This window comes from Catharus ustulatus, chromosome 24 (assembly GCF_009819885.2).
Source record: "Catharus ustulatus isolate bCatUst1 chromosome 24, bCatUst1.pri.v2, whole genome shotgun sequence".
Classification (NCBI taxonomy): domain Eukaryota; kingdom Metazoa; phylum Chordata; class Aves; order Passeriformes; family Turdidae; genus Catharus; species Catharus ustulatus.
Window position 1 is genome coordinate 11,670 of NC_046244.1, and position 22,493 is coordinate 34,162.

At 50.6% G+C, this 22,493-nt stretch overlaps 1 protein-coding gene across 4 annotated transcripts; it reads right to left on the reverse strand.

Annotated features, from left to right (window-relative positions):
* Positions 1 to 744: 744 nt before the first annotated feature.
* On the reverse strand, positions 745 to 8,812 carry LOC117006965. Of its 4 annotated transcripts, XR_004420051.1 has the most exons (7): positions 5,627 to 8,812; positions 5,213 to 5,277; positions 4,952 to 5,068; positions 4,046 to 4,201; positions 3,806 to 3,907; positions 3,338 to 3,440; positions 1,128 to 1,181 (listed from the first exon to the last, which is right to left on the reverse strand). XR_004420051.1 is itself a non-coding variant. In XM_033079759.1 (6 exons), exons 1-6 carry the CDS (start codon positions 5,745 to 5,747, stop codon positions 1,101 to 1,103), a joined length of 642 nt encoding a protein of 213 aa, XP_032935650.1. In that variant the 5' UTR covers positions 5,748 to 8,812; the 3' UTR covers positions 745 to 1,100. The 4 variants fall into 4 exon arrangements, 2 of the variants coding, with proteins under 2 accessions (XP_032935650.1, XP_032935651.1); XM_033079759.1 differs by lacking the exon at positions 3,338 to 3,440 and having other exon boundaries at positions 745 to 1,181; XR_004420052.1 differs by lacking the exons at positions 1,128 to 1,181; positions 3,338 to 3,440; positions 3,806 to 3,907 and adding exons at positions 4,334 to 4,510; positions 4,719 to 4,857 and having other exon boundaries at positions 4,131 to 4,201.
* Positions 8,813 to 22,493: the final 13,681 nt, after the last annotated feature.

Genomic DNA, 22,493 nt, shown 5'->3' on the forward strand with positions numbered 1-22,493 from the left:
TGGCATTCTGGGCATTGAGAATTTAGAATCCTCCTGCTTCCATCCCAGATTCCCACTAAAACTTTGGAATTACAGCATTCCTGGAGTTGGGAATTTAGAATTTTCGCATTCCCCTCCTAAATTCCCATGGAATAACAGCAGTCTGGGTTTCGGGAATTTAGAATAACCTAGTTCCCCTCCCAAACTCCTATGGAATAACCACATTTCACATATTCCTGTGGGAGATTTCTCTCAGGTGTGCCCAGCATCATAATAAAAATACCACTTTCTAACTTTATCTGGTTAGAGAGTTTTTGTTTCTGCATGAGAGGAATGCTGGATTTGTCTTTACAAACAAACTGTAGGTCTTCTGGTAGATAAGGCTAGCACTGAGTGATAGAAGAAACAATGGGATTGATTGCACTGATTGATGAATGGAAAAAGACATTTGCCTTTACAAACAAACTGTAGAAATGAAACTGGGTATTGGAAGATGAAAGAAACAATGTGGGGAAAAACTATGAATTCTGTAAGAATTAAAAATTAAAAGGGAGGGTTATACATTAGAGGGGAATCTCAGGTATCAGGTGTTCCGGGAAGTCTGTGCCTCTCAAGTACCTCAGCCAATGGGGAAAGAGAGAAGGAAATGCAGCCGGGAAAATAGGATAAAAAGGAGGCTGCGTCCTCCAAAAATCTGAGAGATCCCAGGGGAATGCCCCATAGCCTCTCCCTTTATTCGAATAAAACAAAAGGGATTCCTCTGTCTCCTTTTTGGAGATAAACCTCTGATGTTTGTGGATTAATTTTCCTGACAATTCTGGGGGCTTGTCCAGGATATTTCCATGGTCCAGGACCGCAGGCAGCAAGCAGAGCTGAAGGCGCCTCACCCACTTTCAGTGATCAGCTCCCCTTGGTGCTGGCTGGTGCCGGGCAATCAATTGGGTTCCGGAGACTGTGGTGGAGTGGCAGACCAGAGGGGTCCGTGAAGTGTCCACAGGGAAGGACCACTGGAAATCTCAATGGTGAGTAAAATCAGATCTTCAGGGAGCAAACCTGGAAGGGTGCCCATGGAAGGTAGCACAGGTAAAACACCGGGGTGGCCTCCGGACAGCAATTGATCGTCAAGCAATGCTCAGACAGGCATAGCCCCAGGACGAACCCGGGGCCGCAAGTGCGTTCGAAGTATCGATGATCAATGTATCCTGCAATTCACATTACAGTAGTTTCAATACCATAAGGCGCACCGGACTGTAAGGCACACTCTATTTTTGCAGTGAGGATCCGCCCCCAGCTCCCCATGTGCGATGGCTGGCCAAGGCCCCACCTCAACCCAGCAGCCGTGAGCCCTCGGGCCCACCTGTACCCGGCAGGAAGGGACCTGCGGGCCCCCTGGTTCGCCTGTATCTGGCAGGGCCAGGGCATGCCCACCGCCACTCTGCCACACCTCCAATGGACTGGGTCGTGCCTATGGGAGGCCGCCCCACCTCCACAGGGAAGGGGCATGCCTGTGGGAAGGCACTCCACCTCCACGGCGTCGGAAAACGACTGCCAGGGCTCCGCCCCGCCTCCAAAGGATCAGGGCATGCCTGTGTGGGAATCGCCCCGACTGAACCAGGCTGGGAAATGCCTGCCGGGGCGCCGCCCCGCCTAAACAACCCTAACCAAGCCCTAACCTTAACCCTGACAATAACCCTAAACCTAAACCCAAACACTAACCCTAACACTAACCCAAACACTTACATGAAACCTAACCCTAACCCTAACCCTAAACCTAACACTAAACCTAACCCCTAAACATAACCCTAACCCTAACCGTAACGCCAAGCCAACCCTAACCCTAACCATAACCTAACCCTAACCCTAACCCTAACACTAACCCTAACCCTACCCTAACCCCAAACCCTCACCCTAACCCTAATCCTAACCCTTATCCTAACCTAACCCTAAATCTAAACCTAACGCTAAGCCTGGGGGACCCACGCCCCCACTGCCTCGGGCTGCACCCACGCGGACGCCCGCACAGGAGTGGGCACCGGTGACTGGCATTCAGTGGCGCTGGCCGCAGCAGTGAGGCTCTGGGTCGGCCGTCCCCCCCGCTGTCTGGCGGGGATGGACCGACGGCGGACTGGCGCGGGGGGAGGAGAAGCCACCGTGATGGCGGCGAGCTCGCCACTCTTTGATGCCCGGTCGCGACACGCAGTATAGGGTGGGGTGACCCCACCCGCACACATGGTGGGGCGCACGAGCGAGGCACTTTGCCGCGCTGAGTGCCTTTCCTCCCCTGGGAGCATGCCACGAGCCTTTCACTCTCTCTGGGGCATGTGGCCGTCTGGTGCCACTGGCCTAGGCCGGCGGCGAGTTGGGGGGCCGAGCGTTCGACCGGAGCGGGCGTGTGAGATGCCGGCCGGCCGGCCCAGTAACACGGCAGGCACCAGTCCCCACCAGTAATGATCCTTCCACAGGTTCACCTATGGAACCCTTGTTACGACTTTTACTTCCTCTAGATAGTCAAGTTCGACCGTCTTCTCGACACTCCGGCAGGGCCATGGCCGACCCCGCTGGGCCGATCCAAGGACCTCACTAAACCATCCAATCAGTAGTAGCGACGGGCGATGTGTACAAAGGCCAGGGACTTAATCAACACGAGCTTATGACCCGCACTTACTGGGAATTCCTCGTTCACAGGGAAGAATTGCAATCCCCAATCCCCATCACGAATGGGGTTCAATGGGTTACCCGCGCCTGCCAGCGGAGGGTAGGCACAAGCTGAGCCAGTCAGTGTAGTGCACGTGCAGCCCCAGACATCTAAGGGCATCACAGACCGTTATTGCTCAATCTCGGGTGGCTGAACGCCACTTGTCCCTCTAAGAAGTTGGATGCCGACTGCTCGGGGGTCGCGTAACTAGTTAGCATGCCAGAGTCTCGTTCGTTATCGGAATTAACCAGACAAATCGCTCCACCAACTAAGAACAGCCATGCACCACCACCCACAGAATTGAGAAAGAGCTCTCAATCTGTCAGTCCTGTCCGTGTCCGGGCGGGGTGAGGTTTCCTGTGTTGAGTCAAATTAAGCCGCAGGCTTCACTCCTGGTGGTGCCCTTCCGTCAATTCCTTTAAGTTTCAGCTTTGCAACCATACTCCCCCCGGAACCTAAAGACGGGTTTCCTGGGAGCTGCCCAGGTAGGGCTCAGCCCGGGCCCTTGCTGCATGCTGATGTCCAAGGGCACGGCTGCCAGAGGGCAGCAGCAGCTCTGAGGGCAGCTGGGGTTTCACAGCACAGGGCCCTGATGGCGCTGCCGGGGCAGCAGGCGGGGCTGGGGCCGAGCTGTAGGGGGGGAGGGAGGGAGTCCGGGCTCACCCATGAACCTGATGGTTGCCTCTCGCAGGGGCTTCTGTGGGCTCTGCAGGTACAGCAGGGCCTGGCACAGGTGCTCGGTCGCTCAGCTCCTGTCCTCGGTCAGCTACAGAGAGGGGCGGCAGGGAAGGGTCGGGGCGGGCTCCGCCCCTTTGCCAGGCATTGCCCGCGCCCAGCCCCGGCCTCCTCTGCCCACACAGCTCTGAGGCACGGCCAGCAGCCGCTGGTGCTGGGCTCTACAGGGGGCAGAGGGCCAGGTGTGCCTGGGGAGCCGCGGTGCCGCCCCACACACAGCCACGTTGGGCCAGGGCTCCGTGGGCACCCGGCTCAGGCCCACAGGAGCCTGGAGAAGAGCCCGTGCAGCGCCTGCATGCAGCACTGGGCAGGGCCACAGCTGCCAAGCGCACACAGTGAGCACCGCGGTCAGGGGGCTTCTCCAGGCTGAGCCTGGGGCTTCCAGGCAATCCTTACCAGTCCTTCGCCGAACCTCCGTGTCTTATCCACCTGCAGCATCTGTTCAATATCCCTTCTTTTCACGAACTTGGCCGCACAAAGCAGTGTTTCCCGAGAAGCCTGGAGAGCAGCAGAGGTGCAGAGATGGCCCCACAGCCCTGTGCCAAGGCCTGGAGGAGGCTGCAGCCCACCAGGGACCAGAGCAAGAGGTAGCTGAGTCCCCTTCCAGGAGGACACCAGGAGCCCACAAGTCCTCACCTCTGCCACCCCCAGATTCTCATCATGGCATTGGAAAGAGAGTGGGAACAGGCTCTGGCACACATGTGACTTCAGGGCCTTTCTTTCCTCTTCCATTAATAAATCCATCATCTCTTGAAAGTCAGTCATCGAACCCAGCTGCACCTGGCTATCATCCTGTATGAAAGGAAGGAAAAAAGACCTAAGCATTGGTTCCTTCAGGCCCCCCTGGGCACCAGCATTGAAATCCACGGGCCACAAAGTGTCTGGGCTGCACCCGGTGCCATGGCCTGGGGCACAGAGCCTTACGCTGTCAAAAAGTGGCAGGAGCGCCTCAGCCAGCTGCAGGGCAATGGGGCTGTGTATCGGGGCACCATTATGCACAAACAAATATCTGAGTAGAATGATGGCCATCCTGACCATGTTGCTGTCATTTTCCTGCAGCAGCTCCACAAGACTTTCAGTCAGGCTCCACATTTTTTTTGCCTGTATGGAACACAACTCTGTGGAAGGCTACCCTGCTGCTGCAGGGCCTAGAGGCCAAAGGCCTGTCCCGAAGAACTCGAGCAGTTGAACTGGGAGGCAGGAGAACTGGGAGCAGCAGCCCCAGCACCTGAAGCCCAGTCATGCCCAAGCGACTGCATTCCCCAGCCTCACACTGCTGGCAGGGCTTCAGCAACTGCTCCCTTCTCACCATGGGGGGGACTCAGGGGAGGTACCACGAGGCCGCTGAGCACCAGGCGACACCTCTCCCCGCACTCGCTCTGCAGGTTCTTTGACATGATCTCCAGGAGGCTGGCCCCGTATTTGGTCATGTCCAAGCACCTCAGGACCTGAAAAGCACAGGGCAGTGACAGGGGATGCAAGGCCCTAGTGGGAGGCCAAGCAATTGTTGGGAGGATCAAACCCTGGCCACAGGTTGCTTACTTGCTTTGGATTGGGCAAACCCTCTTCTACAAGGATATCCAGCAGAGCAGCACTGGTGTTGGTGCTGTAGACGTCACAGTTCTCCATGGATCCAGTGCCCATGGTGCTGGTCTTGTCCTGCCAAATGCATTTAAAGAATTTGCAAGTCCAGCAGGAGAACAAAGGGCAGAAAGAGAGGGATGTTCCATGGAGTGCTCCAAGGGCTGTGTTGGGCTGAGCAGTGACAGCAGGCCCAGCCCAGGTGGGGATGGCTGCAGGTACCTTCAGTGTTCTGTGGAAAAGGCCACTGGTGGGTTCCTGCTCTTGTGTCCAGTCCATGGCTGCACCTGGCAAAGAGTGAGAGCAGCCAGAGCTGAGGGGCTGCAGGAGGGGCCGGAGAACACAGCCCAGTCCTGCGTTCCCCAGGCAGGGACAGCCCCGTGATGCCCCAGGGGATGGAGCACAGGGTGTCTGCCTGGCCCCTCTTCTGTCCTGTCCCTGGCCATGTCCCAATGGGATGGGATGGGATGGGATGGGATGGGATGGGATGGGATGGGATGGGATGGGATGGGATGGGATGGGATGGGATGGGATGGGATGGGATGGGATGGGATGGGATGGGATGGGATGGGATGGGATGGGATGGAGCCAAGCTGGATGCAGGCACCAGCCCTGAGGCCCAGCTCTACCACTCACCCTCCTGCGCTGGCTGGAACGGCACCAGTTCTTCAGTCTCCTGTGTTAGGGCACCTCCAGGACTTTCTTCCTCCTCCTTCCCCCAGGTCACCTTGGGCACTCTTGGGGGTCTCTGCTCCATGTCAGTGACTGGACTGATGGCTACTTGTCGAGAGATGCCTCGGAAAAGCTCCAAGTCAGCAAGTCCTGCAGTCGAGCCTGGAAGGAACCTGCAAGACTAATGTCCTGGGAAGACTACAGGACAGCTGGTCCTGCAATCTGGTCTCAAGGGCTGCTGCCACAAGGACAGGAGACTCCTCATCAAGCATTGTGGTCAGCAAATCCCTCACTCTGGTCTCAAGGCCTCCTGCAGGAATAACACTTCGGAAAAGCTCCATGTCAGACACAAACAAGCGCACTGTGCAGGGGCTCCTCACAGCACCGCTCTGGTACGTCCTGTCCCGTTGTGTGCTCCGAGTACTGTGGCGTGGCCATGTCACCACCAGCTCCTATGTCAACACACATCCTGTTCCACGCCACGGTGACCATGATGCACTGCATCACAACGGGCCCTTGCCCTGCCACCTGCCCTGGGGACACCCTCAGCCCATCCAAAGTGGTCCTGATTGGAAGGAATCCCTTGGCCCAAGTGTCTAAGACAGCCCAACAGGAATGTTAGGAATGGCTCAAACCATCAGCAGACTGTCCTGCTCTGTGGGCTTAGGGCATTTAGGAATTCTCAGTTCAGGAAAGCTTTCCTTTCCAATTGCTCAACTCCAAAAAGTTACAAACTTCCTAAATTCATTGGCATGGCCTGAGAATGGAATTTGAAATTTGGAAATTTGCTTCCCATCTCCAAGCAGCAACTCATTTACCTTAATGTCTTCCTTTGAGAGTCACTTTACAAAACAACACTACACAGAGGCATAAAAAGGGCCATTCTTTGCTTTGCGAATGGTTTTCTATGAAGAGGTGATAACATCCTAATTCTATGAAGGAATAAAAGCTCGAAAGGAACGAAAGTCCACTCAGTGTTCCAAATTTAGCCCAAACAAATGAGTAGATTGCAAATGGCTAATCCTCCTCCTGCTACAGATAACTAAGTGGCTTATAAAGAGCTCTCCCCTCTTCTTCCCTGCAGGAGAATCAGGAGCACTAACAGGGAAAATCACAGCTATTCCTTCTGCCCTCCACAGCCAAATCTGTGCCAAACCACAGATGCTGCCTTCAAGCTGACTCCCAATTCCAGGCCAGACCTCTCACCTTCCAGACAACTCCTTCCCCAAGATGCCCAACAACACCAACCCCCCTAAACAGCCCCACAGAAGCCCTCAACTGCCCGCCAGGACCCCCAGCTGTCCCCATCCCTCTGCAGAGCTTTCCCACCCTCCAGCAGCCCCCCTGGTTCCCAGCAGGTGCCGTGGGATGGCATTCAGGAGGATCTGCTCCAAGGCCTTCTCCGGCAGCAAGCTCAGCCTGCCAGGCCTCTGGTTCCTGGACCATCCTTCCCACCAACTCTTCCTGCGCATGGCTGTTCCATTCGCACATTGGCGCTCAGCTCTGACTTCTGCACTTGGCCAGGACTGCTGGGAAAGGATGGAGAGCAGCCTGGCAAGCTCTTTCCCAAATCCCTCTTTACTCTTGGGGGAGGTAGGGTTAGGACCTGGTGCCACAAGGAGTGGGCGGCATCAGGCAGCTCTGGGGGGAGCCCTCACACTGCTGTACCCTGAGGCAACACCGTAGGCACCTGCATAAGCTTAAAATCAGCTCCTCACCTTCCAGGATTTCTCTTGGCCAGCATCCCGATGTGCATGCGGACTGCTGTGAGGCAGTGCTGGGACCCAGTGGGACAGGAGCAGCTGTCTCGTGTCCACATAGCACCTCCTGACAGAGCCAGGGTCATCCCAAAGCCAGATAAACAATCTGGGTTCAGCAGAGAGGAGCGAGGAGCACTGAGCTGGTTCCTCTCAGGGTATCTCAGCTGAGCTTGCTCCACAACACGCTCCCGTTTGAAGGCCTGCTAATGCCCAGCTGCCAGAAATGCCTTCCTTGTTCTCTTCAAGGCGCCCAGGAAGAGTCAATGAGCAGGATGCCTCGGGAGGCAACCCTTTCAAGCCTTTGCTGAGGCCAGGGACACGCCAAGATCAGCCAAGACTCTACACATTGCCCAGCCCGCACAGCCTAGCTCTGTGCTGGCCCTGACTCTTTGGAACTTCCACCAAGCAAGAGGCAATTGCAGATTGCCAAGAGTTTAAAAACAGCAGGCAGGTAAGATGTGAAAAGCGTGTGTGTAAAGGCCTTTGAATTCACAGCTCTCAAAGAGAGATTTGGGGCTCACAGCTGCACAGAGATGCTCCTGCTCACACCTCTGTCCAAAGAGGGGTAACACACCCTGCTGCAGGTGCTTGGCTTGGTCTCTGCAGGTCCAGGCAAATTCCAAACCTGCTCTTCACAACCTTCTCCCTTCCCCTGCCCCTCTGCCAAGGGCAGTGGGCCTCAAGGACTGAAAGGACCACAGAGACCCAAAGTGGGACACTTGCACCTACCTCACTGGGACTCCTTGGGAAGCACTTTCCTTAAAAAGCAAGCCCCTTTTCTCCAAAGGTGTTTCCCCATATATGTAGCCTTCCTCAAGAACCCCAACACAGTCTTAAGCAATGCTGACAAGGCTGAATTATTTCTTTTCATTCCACAGAATTACAGAATCACTGGGTTGGAAGAGACCTTCAAGATCATCAAGTTCAATCCATGCCCTAACACCTCAGCTAAACCATGGCATTGAGTGCTACATCCAGTAGTGTGTTAATACGCATCCAAGGGGGGTGACTCCACCATCTCCCTGTGCAGATGATTCCAGTAGTTGATTACTTTTGTCTAATATCTAGCCTATATTTCTCTTGGTGCAGCGTCAGACTGTTTCCTGTTGTTCTGTCAGTGCTGCTTGGAGAAAGAGACCAACCCCCACCTGAGCACAGCCACCTTTCAGGGAGTTGTAGAGAGTGATATGGTCACTCCTGAGTCTCCTTTTTCCCAGGCTGAACAACCCCATCTCCCTCAGTCCTTCCTCACAGGGCTTGTGTTCCAAGCCCCTCACCAGCCTTGCTGCCTCTTCTGGACACGCTCAAATGTCTCAAGGTCTTTCCTAAACTGAGGGGCCCAGAACTGGACACTGCACTCAAGCTGTGGCCTCACCAGTGCCCAGTACAGGAGAAAAATGACCTCCCTGCTCCTGCTGGCCACACTATTCCTGATCCAGGTCAGGGGCCATTGGCCTTCCTGGCCACCAAGGCACACTGCTGGCTCAGGTTCAGTCAGTTGTTGACCAGTACCCCCAGGTCCCTTCCTGCCTGTCATTTACCAAAAATATGAGTATTGGTCTAATACCAATACTCAACTGTGACGGACAAAAGACTCTCTAAAAATTTAAAGTCAGAAAGTTAGAAAGTGTATGTTAATTTAGCGCTGGGCAGCAGCGTGGGGTAGCCCCCTAATATACACTGCAAAATCACAGGTGGTCACAGAGTCTGTTTATTGACAAAAGGTTCAAACAAATACATATTCATAATACCACCCCCTCCCATCCCCTGTTTCCTATGGAAATTAGTTTGAATAGCTATTAAGCATGCGTGGCTGGCTTCTTGAATTAAGTCTGGGGTCGTTTTTGTGGGGAGGAGTCTTAAAAGGAGGAAGTAAGGTGAGTTTTCCTCGCCCTGACCTTTTCTATCAATGACAATACAAATGGCTTTTGGGGCAACTCCAGTTTTGCAAAGAATGAGTTTCTGGTTGCAATTGTTTGTGTTCTTTAGATCTAACTACTAGTTTCTTCCTTTCCCATTGCAAGCACAGCTAAGCAAACATAAATTGACAGGTAATCAATTATTTAAGTTTCAGGTAACTATCTCAAGGCTAGTTTCTTCTAACTTTTAACTAAAGTCCTAATTTCTTTAAGGTTAGTGTTTCAAAGGGTCTGAGAAGTTATGCCTCACATTGACTTTGGGCTCTCTTTCCTTCCAAACAGTTGGCAACCCACAGTGCTCTCCAGGATTTGACAATTACACTCAGCAAGTACAGAAATTTCACGATTATAAGCCGCACCTGATTATAAGCTGCGCTTCCGGGTGTCAGTCACTCTCTTGGGTTACAATACAGAGTGTGATAAAAGGTATCTATTCCATCACCATCTGTTAAGGGGTGGGGGCAGTGATGCCGTCTACATTTTCCTCTTTTGCATTTCAGTTGCACACCTTCGGCAGCTGCTCTCCTAACAAAAGGCTCCAGAAGCAAAAGCCAATGCAGCGTTGCACTTTCTCTTCTCCACATGTAAGTCACAACAAACTCACCCAATTATTGTGTCCTTCACTCCTCCATTGCGTTTATGCTTTTATTCTCTGCATCTCAGAGTCTAAAGACAAGCAGAATTTTTCCCACAGAGCTCTGGAAGACAAATAGATGGCAACATGTGAAGGTGTCTTTCACTTGCTTCCTTATGACATTCAACTGGAAGGCCAGTGGCAGCCACAATCTTCTTGCACCCAGTACTCTGCGCACAACCAGCCCGGTGCTCTGCGGCTTCCTTCGCCTTTTGTATCCTGTTGCACTTCCATTCTCCCAGAGGCGAATCGTGGTCTACATCTCACACAAAACAATCTGCTGGCACAGAAGCACTCCTAGGTTTTGATCTTGCCGAAACACTTCTGGGTCATGCACTTCCCTTCTACGAACTACATACCAAATTATTCTGCCTCTCTTGTAATCTGACTCTAAATGGAAGTCTTCTCGGGTGTATGTCACACAAAGAACTGCTCCAGTACAGCTGCAGACAAAGAAGTCAGTTCTCTCCCACTTCATTCTTCACCTTATGTGATCTGGACAGAACTCACTCCCAGTAATGGCATTAAATTTTGCCACTTTTTAGTACATATGCTATACAGAAGGACTGTGTTTTGTACAGTTTTTTCTTAGCTTTAAGTACATTCATATACTTTCTGTTCTACAGAGTCCACACTGACCATGTAGTTGTGTAGTATACATGGTGAAAAGTGGCAAAACTGAGTGCCATTGCTGGGACTCAGTTCTGTCCGGATCACATAAGGTGAAAAATGAAGTGGAAGAGCAGCTCTGCTGGCACAGTTCACACTGGCACACTTCAGGAGATGTACCCAAGAAGCTTTCTGTTTAGATTCGGACGACAAAAGAGGCACAATAATTTGGTTAGTAATGTTGAGTAGGAAAGTGCATGACCCAGAGGTGTTTTGGCAGAATTGAAACCAAGGAGCGCTTCTCTGCCTGCAGAGTTTTTGTGTGAGAAGTAGAGGATGATTTGCTTCCGGGAGGGTGAAAGCGCAACAGGATACAAAAGGCGACGGAAGGCGCAGAGCACTGGGCTGGTTGTGTGCAGCATACTGGGTGTAAGAAGAGTGTGGCTGCCACTGGCACTACCACTGTGACTGAATGCTCAATAGAAAGTCATAAGGAAGCAGGCGAAAGAGACCTTCACCTGTTGCTCCCTATTCCTCCTCCAGCACTCTGTGGAAATAATTGCACTTGCCTTTAGGCTCTGAATTGCAGCAAAGACAATCATAGATATAGTGGAGGAGCGAAGGACACTGTGGTTGGGTGAGTTTAATGTGACCTAGATGCAGAAAAGAGAAAATGCAACCGTGCGCTGGCTTTTGCTTCTGGAGCCTTGCGCTAGGTGAAGTTGTCAACTGAGCAGCAAAAGAGGAAAATGTAGAAGGCACAAGTCTCTGAGAAGGAAGGTGCAGAGAGGGGTTTGCTGTTTCAGAGCTATTTGCAAAACATACCTTAACAATGCCTTCTCTCTGTCAGAACTTTGTAACACTTTGTAGAACTTTGTAGGTGTAAGAACCTTGTCGCCACGTTTTGAGATGTTTAAACAGCTGTGCTTTACTTTTTCAAGCAGCAAGTGAATTCTAAACTGACTCCGAGCTGTTGCTGGACTTTCGCAATTCAATACGCTGCTCAGATAAGGCCAATGCTCAGCAGCTTCATTCTTCGCCTTATACGATCTGGACAGAACTGAAGCCCAGCAATGACATTAAGCTTTGACGCTTTTTCCTTTGTGTACTACACACAACCACTCTGTCTTGTGCATGGGTTTCCCTCAGATTTTAGGTACTCTAATATCCTTTTTAGTTTTGCAGATTCGAAACTGTCCATGTAGCTGTCCCTCGGCAAAATGTGGCAGGAGAAAAGCACTTGCTGGATTAGTCATTCTATGTCCAAGACATTTAAACACAGCACCACAATCTGGATGACTAGAAGGGGATATGAAGAATATGTCAATGTGCAGGCACATTCTTGAATGTGAGATGTCTCTCCAGAGCTTTAGTCCCGTGAAGCTGTAATTTGTGTGGTGATACGACAAGCTGAGACGAAACGTGCAAAGAGCGCGGTCATCTGGTGATACCTCACAGGTTGTAAAGGAAAGAGAACAACCTCTTTAATGTAGGTGCAAATTCAAGTTTCAGAGGCAAGCTCTTGATATTTAGGCGAAATTCTCTGCACAGGACGTAGCCGAGAAACTTTCCTTTTTGAGTCAGATGACAAGAGAGACAGAAGGATGTGGTATGTAGTGTTTAGAAGGAAAGTGCATGGCCCATGGGTATTTTAGCAGAAGCAATGTTTTGGAGCGCTTTGCTGCGGGCAGAATGTTCTGTGCAAGAAGTAGACAATGATTTGCCTGGGGAGAATGAAATAGCAACAGCACAGAAAAGGTAAAGAACGAAGCTGCAGAGCTGGTGTGCTCAGCGTACTGGCCGAAAGACAAGCGTGGTTGCCAATGCCTGCCAGCCAAATTCATGGTGGTGTTCATAAGGAGGCAGGTAAATGAGAGCTACTCTGCTGCTGCCTATTCCTCTTCTGGCCCTCTGTGGCATCACATGCACTAACATTCCCGCTCTGATTATCCAAACAACACAATAACAGATCCAGCAGAAAAGGGATAGACAGAGTGCAGAAGTGAGTTTGACGTGGCTTACATGGAGTAAGGGAAGCTGCAGCTCTGTACTGGCTTTTACTTCTATAGACTTTATCTTCCAGGTCTAGTTAGAAAAGAGGATACAGAGCCGCAGTGTATTGTGCTCAGCGTCAATGCTGTTAAGTGAAGAGGGTACATTAAGAACATCTTTTATCCTGGCACTTTCATCTGTGTGATCCCTAGATTCCTAGACTCAACAACACAGAGTGTGAAATTGATTGAGCTCTGCTGTCCTGGCACATCTTTTAGTCTGAACTGCAGCTAGAAAAGTTTTGTTGGAACAATGGACTCTGCCAATTTGAGACAATGTGTTGATATTATATATGTAGTTGAGAAGGAAAGTGTGAATCACCAGTGTGTTTTGTCTGATTTACAGACTACAAAGGCACTATGAAAGCCTGCACTGGCTTTTTGTTGTAGCACTTTTTCTCTACAAGCAGGTGCTTGATGTTTTGAAGGGGGTTGGGATCTGTGAGAATGAGAAGGTAGGATGGTAGATAGAGCTTGAGAGACAGTGTGTGTCTCCTGGGAGGTGAATGCAGTTCATTGCAGCAAGTTACACGTTGAGCAGTTGATCACACAGAACATGCTATGAAGAGGCTGTGCTGCATTTACCTTATTTTGCAGCCTATAAACTGCTCAGCCAACAACTAAATTATTCCTTCTCCTTCCCTGCTACATGCAGGAGCACATTCTGTCTGTCTCCAAGAGCCAAGAACCACAGCGGACATCTTCCCCCATTGTCCCCACACGAATGGGGCCGGGCCAGCAAAGTGCCTCGCTTTTTCCTGGGCACTGTCAGCGCTCATCAAAACAACCACCCGACGGCGCTGTTGAATGCCAAAAGAAGGAAACGCTCGGAACCCCCGAGTGCAGAGCCGTATTGCAAACGTCCCTGCTCTCAAAAGCCGGCACAAAAAGGTTTCCCCGATCTTCCCCTTCTAGCTGCATAGTCTTCTTTACAATTTCCCGAAGGAGAAGCACAAATGCAAGGCCGGACCTAGACAAATGGGTAAGGAATTCACGTGCTCTCCCACACAATCACACTTCAGCTTACACACTGACTGCAACCCTTCCTCGAAACACTACACTGAAGAAAATAATCTGTCAAGACTTAACATTAACCCAGAAGTTCTGATGCAGGACTGCACAGCTGGCATTTTAGCTACCGTACAAGCTGTGCGAAGCAGTGAGCAAAACAGGACCTTACAGACAGAACAGAGATACCTGATCAGTCAGCAGCAGCTGCGCCGCGGGCTGTGGGGTCGGTGGAGAGGGAGCTGCGGGAGATACCAGCAGGAGCGGGGCCCCGGGCAAGCACAGCACCGGCGGCTGCGGTTCCGGTCCTGCCCACGCCCGTGTCCGCCCCGCAACGCAGAACTCGGGGGTCGTTCTCCTTCGGTGCCCTGTTCCCGCTGTGCCAGCGGCAGCTGCGCCAGGAACGGGGGAAAATCCCCTTGGCTAGGGCAGCTGTGGAGTCTGCCTCCGAAACTCTGTGCTCTTCACTAAGACCGTGTTGAGCTACACGAGCGGCTGAGGGTACTGGGCTTGTTCATCTGGAGAAGAGATTGAGTTGAGAGCTCTTGAGGGCTCTGCAGCTTCTTCCCGAGGGGCAGCTCTGATCTCTGCTCTCTGTGACTTGTGACAGGACCCAAAGGAATGGCTGGAGCTGTGCCAGGGGAGGTTTAGGTTGGTATCAGGAAAGGTTCTTCCCCCAGAGGGTGCTGGGCACTGCCCAGGCTCCCCAGGGAACGGGCACGGTCCCCAGACTGCAAGAGCTCCAGGAGCCTTTGGACACCGCTCGCAGGGATGCACGGGGTGGGATTGCTGGGGTGTCTGTGCAGGGACAGGGGTTGGACTGGATGGTCCCTGTGGGTCATTTTCAGCTCGGGATATTCCACGGTTCTACTCCGTGACTGCTGTCGGGAAAACGCCGGCTTTAGGCGGCTCCCAGCCGACCCGAGGCGCTGTGAGCATCGCAGCCTTGGCCCAGCACGGTGGCTCAGAGGTGGCTCGGTCCGCACGGCTGTTCCCAAGCCTGTCCCTGGGCTTTTGCCGCTCGTGGGAATCCCGCAGCGGGGCTTGGGGCTGGCGTGTTCAACGCACGGCTCGGTTGGTTCAAAAAACGACTCCAGCGGCCGCCCCCTCCTCGCCCTCCCTTCCGGGGCGGGCGGGCAGTGCGGAAGGACGCGGGGCCGGGCGGAAGCGGATCCCGCTGGCTCCGCGGCGGCGGGCGGGGAGCGCGGCGGTACCGCGGGGCTGGGCCGGGGCCGGGGCGGCTCGGACGAGCTCGGGTGCGGTGCTCAGCGGGGCGGGCGCTGCCGGGCGGGTCTCGCTGCGCTCCGCGGGAACCGGGCGGTGCTCTGAGCGGGCGGGGCCGGGAAGGGGGCGCGGAAAGCCCCGCTCCGGGTGCTCGGGGGCTGTGGTCCTTCGCTGCGTGCTTCCGAGCCTCAACACGGAAAACTTGGCTGCTTTCGCACTTGTTTATGATTTGCTGCAGCGCGAGGGTTTTGAGGGTTTTTCTAGAGATCTGACTCGTGTGTTTCTGGCGAGCAGCGTCACCGGTACAACACTGCGATATTTCAGCCACCGCAGGGAAGGGTTTAAATCCAAACCAAACCTTGCTTTTGTTTAAAAAAGCGGGAGAGGGGGACTAAAAATAGGTCGACATTATTGTACGATCATTTAAAATGTCTTAACGGCTTCAGTGTTTAAAATATACAGTCCTTTTGTACAAGGTTAGAATCAGTAAAACAGTTCTAAAAGTTGAAGGCTGCCCCTCTGCTTTTGGCATTGGTTTACCATTAAGGTGGTTGCTGCTCTTTCATATTGCTGGTAGCTGGAAAACCTTCTTTTCTTTTTTTTCTTTCCCTAAGAAGAAATCCTACTAAGTATTGGAAAAGAAATTGCCTTATACAAAAAGAGAGTAGGATTAGATTTAGATCTGTTCCCTGAAAAGGTGGTGAGGCCCTGGCACAGGCTGCCCAGAGAAGCTGTGGCTGCTCCATCCCTGGAAATGTCTAAGGCAGGTTGGATGGAGCGTGGAGCAACCTGGGATATTGGAAGGTGTCCCCGCCTGTTGCACGGGGTGAACTGAATGAACTTTAAGGTCCCTTCCAACAAAAACCAGTCTGGGCTTCTGTAAATTTCTAGTTGTTTCCAAGTAGCTTTTAAGAAAATAAGTATTTTGAAAGGTGTTTTGCTGTATAGTTCTGGTTTTGAAACATCGTTATGTCACCTTTAGATAATCCCTGTATTTGTTTTGGAACACAGAAACTGAGTCTCATGAGGTAGAAAGAAGGAGCACCAGGTTTTGTTTGTTTCTGTTGAACATGCTAAATCCCTAGGAAAGGATGTGGTCAAACCTGCTTTTTGGGAGGTGTCTGGAAGGTTTCTGGTTTCTGGAAGGAAACAGGAAGGTTTCACGGACATCATCTTGTGTTGGACAGGGCTGCCTGTGTTTGAGGCAAAATGGCTTTCAGTGAAGGATACCGTGTCTGTCACAGCTGGAGCCACTTCCTTTTCAGCTTGATTGTGGAAACCAGGAACAGAGAAGAATGTCTCATGTTTGAGTCCTGAGCTGTGGCTGTCTGTATGGCGATCTGCTGTGGTAACTACAGTGTTAGAAAGGTGGCAGGCTTGGCATTGTGTGAGCTACTTATTGTGGAATGTAAAGAAGCAATTTGTTTGCCTATTTGCTAATGGAGAGGCGTCTGCTTTAAAAGAGAAAAGAAAAAGATGTTTTCTTCATGTGTTGAGAGAGAGTTTTACCCATTTAATAACAGTTCATTATGCATGTATATTTTCATGAAGCTGAAGCCTAAGTCTAGACCTAGCCCCCAACCTGAACCGTAACCCTAATCCAACTCCTGACCAAAGGCACCACCTGGCTGCAAATGCTGGCCCTTTTCCAAGGGAAACAAAACTCGGTCCTCCAGTGTCTTGTTTCAGTTCAGAGGTGGCATCTGGCACTCTGACAGACAGAATCTTAGTTGCCCTTCTCATCCAGTTCAACTCCTGGTCCTGCACAGACACACCAACAATCCCACCCTGTGCCTCAGAGCATTTTCCAAACATTCCTGGACCTCTGGCAGCCTTAGGGCCACGACCATTCCCTGGGGAGACTGTTCCGTGCCTGACTGCACTCTGCAGGAAGAATCTTTTTGTGATATCCAACCTAAACCTCCCAGACACAGCTCCAGCCATTCCCTGGGCCCTACCACTGGTCACAGAGAGGTCAGTGTGTGTCCCTCCCCACACTCCGCTCTATAACCTCCCTGTACAAATCTCTTCCTTCACTTTCCTCTGCCTTAGGTGCTTCTGTCATCAGCCCAGGGACTTTCTCTCTCCCAAGGCTTATATTCTAGCTGGAAGCTTTTTTTGATCTTCCCCTGGCTTGTACTGGAGAGACACCTGTGACCCAGGTGTGGGACATCCCCTTCCAAAGCAGGGTCCCCAGAGGATCCCCACAGTGAGGGATGGTGTCCATGGGGTGCATGGAGTGCTGACTGCTGTGACCCACCTAGGGACAGTGGGCACAGCTTCTGGAGGTGCCTTTTGGAGCACTCAGAAATGATGTCACAGTCCCATGCAGAGCTTTATCAGGTAATAAATGTTAACATTCCTCAGCCCTGACAACCGGCTTGTTGTTGGAATGGATTTGTTATTTTTATAAAGGGCAAGATGAAAGGAAAGACTGGTGGGAGAAAAGGATCAGGATACCATCTGACTGAACATCCATATCCTCCCATAAAACTTCACCTCAAACAAGAGTGTTTTATACCCAGCCCTTTGTCAGCTTTGAGTGATCCAGCCTCAGGAACCAGGATCTGCAATTGCCCCTATTTCACACAGAGCAAACATTATTCCTGCCATAAACTCTTTGAGTCAGGGCTCATGTTTTATTTGCATTCATTTGTCCCAGCCTCTTTTCCAAGCCTGTTGTCTCCTGACATTATGTACTCACAAACCTCAAAAGTGCCCCTAAGAGATGATGGTCTCTGATTTAACTGAGGGCTCTTTTTTGACGCTGCTTCTCGTGGGCAGGTGCAGAATCTGGGATCCCAACAGAGGCAAGGCTGCCACAGGCCCACCAGGCTCAGCAGCAATGAGTGTGTATCTCCAGTAGCTGCACATCAACCCAATAATTGCTCCTGGATCTTCCTCATTGACCCCTTCAGACTCCAAGATGTCTCCAGCAATCAGCCAGGGCCCTCTGAGCCTCGGCAGTCAAATCCTCTGGTTTTTACACACATGCAGACTCCAGCCTCCCAAGGCTCTTATCCGGCTGGCCAGCTCCTCTGGCTGGACACTCCTGGAATCATACACACAAATCACTGTTCCAGCCTCTGGCACACAAGCCATTCACCCACAGTCCCATTCTGTGGAGGCTCTCAGACTTCCCTGCAGAGGGAGTAAACAGTCCCTGACCCAGGAAAGGGTTAAGGAATGGAGGTTAGTGAGAAGCCACATTGCAGCGTGCTGATCAGGATCATACTACCAGTAAACTCTTTAGACAGTACTTACCACTCCTGTTCCCTGAGCCTTATTTTTGTCCTGTGTCTGTTCCTCTCCAAATTCAATCAGCCCCACCTATTCCCTATCTTTGGTTCTTTCCCTAGGCTTCCTACACTAAGTCTCATAGGATCCTGTACTTCCCTTCCCCCACATTCATAATATTTCCTATATACCTGTGCAGGGAGAAAGGGAGAAGAGAGAGGTTGGCTGGAAGGACCTTAAACTTCATCCAGTCCTACCCTCTGCCATGGGCAGGGACACCTTCCACTGTCCAGGTTGCTCCAAGCCCTGCCCAACCTGGCCTTGGACACTTCCAGGGATGGGGCAGCTACAGCTGCTCTGGGTGACCTGAGCCAGGGCCTCACCATCCTCACACAGAGGAATTCCTTCCCAATATTCCATCTAACCCTACCCTCTGGCAGTGGGAAGCCATTCCTCCTTGTCCTGGCACCCTTCACCCTTTTTCTCTCCTCATTCCCAGTCTGAAGAAGTTCATCTTCCCCTACCTGATGTGCCACAGACCCCTCACCACTCTGGTCACCCTCCATTGGATTTTCCAGGTTTTTTCACAGGTGTGTCCCAGGAGAGAGGTTAGACATCTACCAGGAGATACCAAAAAGTCAAAGATACCTAGGACAACAGAAGTGACGTTAGATGAATGCTAACAGGGATATTGGGATTCACTGTCCTCATCCACTGGAACAGCAAAGCAGAACATTTACTGATCTGATCAAAAAGTGTCTCACCATGACAGGAATGAAAACAGCAATAAAATACTTTTATCAGCAATTCTGATTCCAGTGCCTGATTGTGCAAATATCCCAGGCAGAGGAGAACATGGGATTTGTCTTTCAGATTCCTGGGGGAGGGAAAAAAAAAAAAAAAGAAAAGAAAAGGGAAAAAAAAAGGGGGGGAAAAAAAGCCCACGTTAATATAAGTGTTTCTATTCAATCCTGATATTTTTTACCAGAACATGCAAAATATTTAATGCAAATTCTCCTTGGGTGTGCCATTGCTTTTATGGACTTTTTATTGCCTATAAACTAAATCACGTAATTGCTGGTACTTTCTCTGACCCTTTGGTTAAAATGTTACCCCAAGGACAATCCCATCTTTGTGTGCTCTGTGTTTGCTGAGCACTCCAGGATCCTTGGATTTGCGTGGGGTGGGAGCGGAGCCCCACCCAGGGATGACACCAAACCTATCAGCATTGCCTCTAATCCTTATGCTTTTTTTCCACAAAGAGCACTGAAATTTCCTCAAAAAAAGCTTCATTTGAAATTAGCAAAAGCTTCTGTTCTTCTATTTATTAGGTGGGGGCAAGTCAGAAATTCATTGGTATTGAACAAAAAAAACATAAAGAAGAGTGACTGAACACTGGAATAGGCTGCTCAGAGAGACTGTTGAGTCTCTGTCCTTGGAGACATCCAAAAGTCATCTGGAAATGATGAAGAAATTAATTTCAGCTTTCATATTTTTGTACATTTGAAAGGAAGAAATTTTTTTTTCTGTTAAAACAACTTATTTTACTGCTTGCCTCAAATGCTGTCTGGATTTATTCCTTTATGGAAAATTAAAATAAATAAATAAATACATAAATAAAGGGAGTGGGGGAAAAAGGAAAAAAGCAAGGGTTAACAAACATTCTGAAATACAGGAAGAATATGTGCAAGTCAGGAGGTGATAATTGCCAGATGGGTGGAAAGCCAGTGGTTAATGGGAATAGAAGCAGATAAACACAACAATTCTGGATAGGAGGGATACAGGGTGGGAATTGGGAAAAGTATTTTAATAGAATCTAAAGCTGGTTGTTTGAGAACACTGGTGGCTAGAACTAGAGAATAGAGTAAAGTATGGGAAATATGTAGAAAATACATATTTCAAACTAAGAAAAAATAATCAGTCCAGGAAATTTTGAGCTTCAGCAGAATAGAGGGAGAAATGGGCAGAGAAATCTTATAAGGACCAAGAGAGTCATGGGGCAGGAATGGAAAAGGAGGAATAATGAAAGCTGGATAAAGACCCACATTGTAGAATCAAGGAGATAAAAAACCAATCGCAAACTCAAAAAATTAGAGATAAGAGACTGAGGATGATGCAGTAGGAAGGGCCAATAAATAGAATAAATGGATGTATCAGGCAAGGCCTGTATAATGTGGAAATGTGGAAAAGCCAAGCAAAGTGAGGAGAAAGATAAGAGAAGTTTGGGGAGAAATATGAGGCAAAATTAAGGGCGAACAGGCACAAAAGTCTGTGCATCCAATAATGGTGAGAAAGGGAAAATCTCACCCTCCTGATGACTGTGGACATCATAACACAGAATTACACAGTGACAAAGGAACGAGGGGAATCGGGGGCTGGGGGTGGCAAGTGCTGGGCACAGAGAAGAGCTGCCAGTCTCTGGATTAACCAGTGCTTCAAAGAGCTTTTGGAATTACAGAACTGATGGAATTTGTCATCTCAGTGCTCAACAGCTGCAAAAAAGTCCACTGTTGGGAGCTGACAATAAAGGAGTGTTAGGGTGAGTAAAATCTCATGAGGGGAGGAGAAAGATATCAGCACCAGGCTGACGTCTGTCCTCTCATTAGTGATTAAACATTAATAGCAAATCAGAGAATCAATCATATCAGAGAATCCCAGAATGGGACTTGAAGCCCATCCCATTCCATCCCATCCCGTCCCATCCCATCCAGTCCCGTCCCACGCCATGGGCAGGGACCCTTCCCACTTCCAACAGGTTACTCCAAGCCCCGCCCAGCCTGACCTTGGCTCCTCATCCCCACACAAAGCAGTGGGATTCAGGAGTCACTTATAGAACACAAATGGAGAAAACTAATGAACTTTTTAATAAGTGGAATGGGGAAAATAATTTAGAAATAAGAAGGGTGTGTGAGGTAACACTAGCCTCATGGTTTGGTGAAAAATAAGGGAATCAACATGGTCTTTTCTCGTAATACAAATTACCCAGTTGAATCACAGTGAGACAATTCATTGTAGCTTATTTTTCAGGGACTGAGGTCTTGAAGAATCATAGAATCACAGAATAGTTTGGGTTGGGAGGGATCCCAAAGATCATTTAATTCCAGCCCCTGGCAGGATTGTCTCCTACTGGGCCTCTCAGAAAGGGCTTTGCGCTGTTACCTGTTGCTCAGAATTCAGGTCAGCCAAAATCAGTTCTTTCTGATTCTGATGTGGGATTTCACTCAACTCAGCATTTAGATTATAAACATGCACATCATGAGGTGCTGTCAAACCAGTGAGAGCTATCTGCTCCCTGTGGGATGGGGGCTGGGAGCTGAGAGCAATCCTGTCCCACAGCACATGGGTGAGCTGAGGAGGGCAGACAAAAACTGTCATCGAGTTCAGCCAAGAGTTCAAATTTTAAGGATGCATTGGATAAGGCAGATCTGAAGTTAATTTGGGAAGTCAGTGTGCGAGTCAGGGACCAATTGGAATCCAGGACAATGAAGAGGATCAGACAGAGCCCTGTGATCCCTGGGCAGGTCCATCATGAAGAGACAGGTCTCAGTTCAAGCCAGAGGGGTGGTCTGTAGATTGGGGTCCTGGTCATCTGGCCTATGGCCAGGCCCACACAGGTGGTGGGAACCAGCACCCCTGCAGTACCTGGCTGTGGTGGAGAGCAGCACCCTCCAACACAGCCCAGAGCTGACTGAAAATGTAGGCCGGGGCAGGTGGAGGATTCAGGTGACCTCAGATCCATCAGCGTTCCCTCAGTACCCTCAGGGCTTGAAACCAAGATCACCAAAAGACCTAGACCTTAAAAATGCAATGCAGGGTCTGCTCTGTGGGAAGCACCATCAGAGGCTGCTCTTTGGGGCCCGGAGCAGCCAGTCCCAGCCTCACAGTGCTGCTGGGTTGGTGGTGTGATTCTGTGAAGCTGATAATCACAGCTACTCCTGCAGAGCTAAGCCTGGCATGTACTGACCTTCTGCAGATAACAGCTCTGTGTGGAACATTTTTTCTCTGATTGACCTCCAAACCCTCAATATCCTGACAGGGAATGCCAGCAGACATTTCCAACTCCTAACAGTTCTGTAGGGAAGGGAAGCTAGGGTTGAGGGGACAGTTTTCAGCTGCTCTGAGTTACTTATTTCAGAGCAAGTATAGAGATGTTTCCATGGAGTGAAGCACATTTTGGGTTTGGGAGGCAGCCACAGGATGGTCTCCAGTCCAGCCCTCCTGCCCCACCTGAGCACTGGCAGTATTTCAACAAGATCTCAGTTCTAATCCTGTTTCCAACAATTCTCCCCTTCCTCCAGGAGCTGGTCCAAGCTGCTGTGCTGGGACCTGAGGATTTGTCACAGTAGTTTTAAAGGAAAGTAGTAAGTCCCTTCTCTATTCAGAGAAATA

Excerpts from the sequence above, each read along its gene's own strand:
- LOC117006965 (XM_033079759.1), bottom strand. The coding sequence starts at position 5,747 with ATGGAGCAGAGACCCCCAAGAGTGCCCAAGGTGACCTGGGGGAAGGAG. Across the intron at positions 4,202-4,951 it reads GTTTGCCCAATCCAAAGCAA|GATGATAGCCAGGTGCAGCT; the intron begins GTAAGCAACCTG and ends CCTTTCATACAG. Across the intron at positions 1,182-3,805 it reads GGAGGTTCGGCGAAGGACTG|GATACATTGATCATCGATAC; the intron begins GTAAGGATTGCC and ends TGTGAATTGCAG.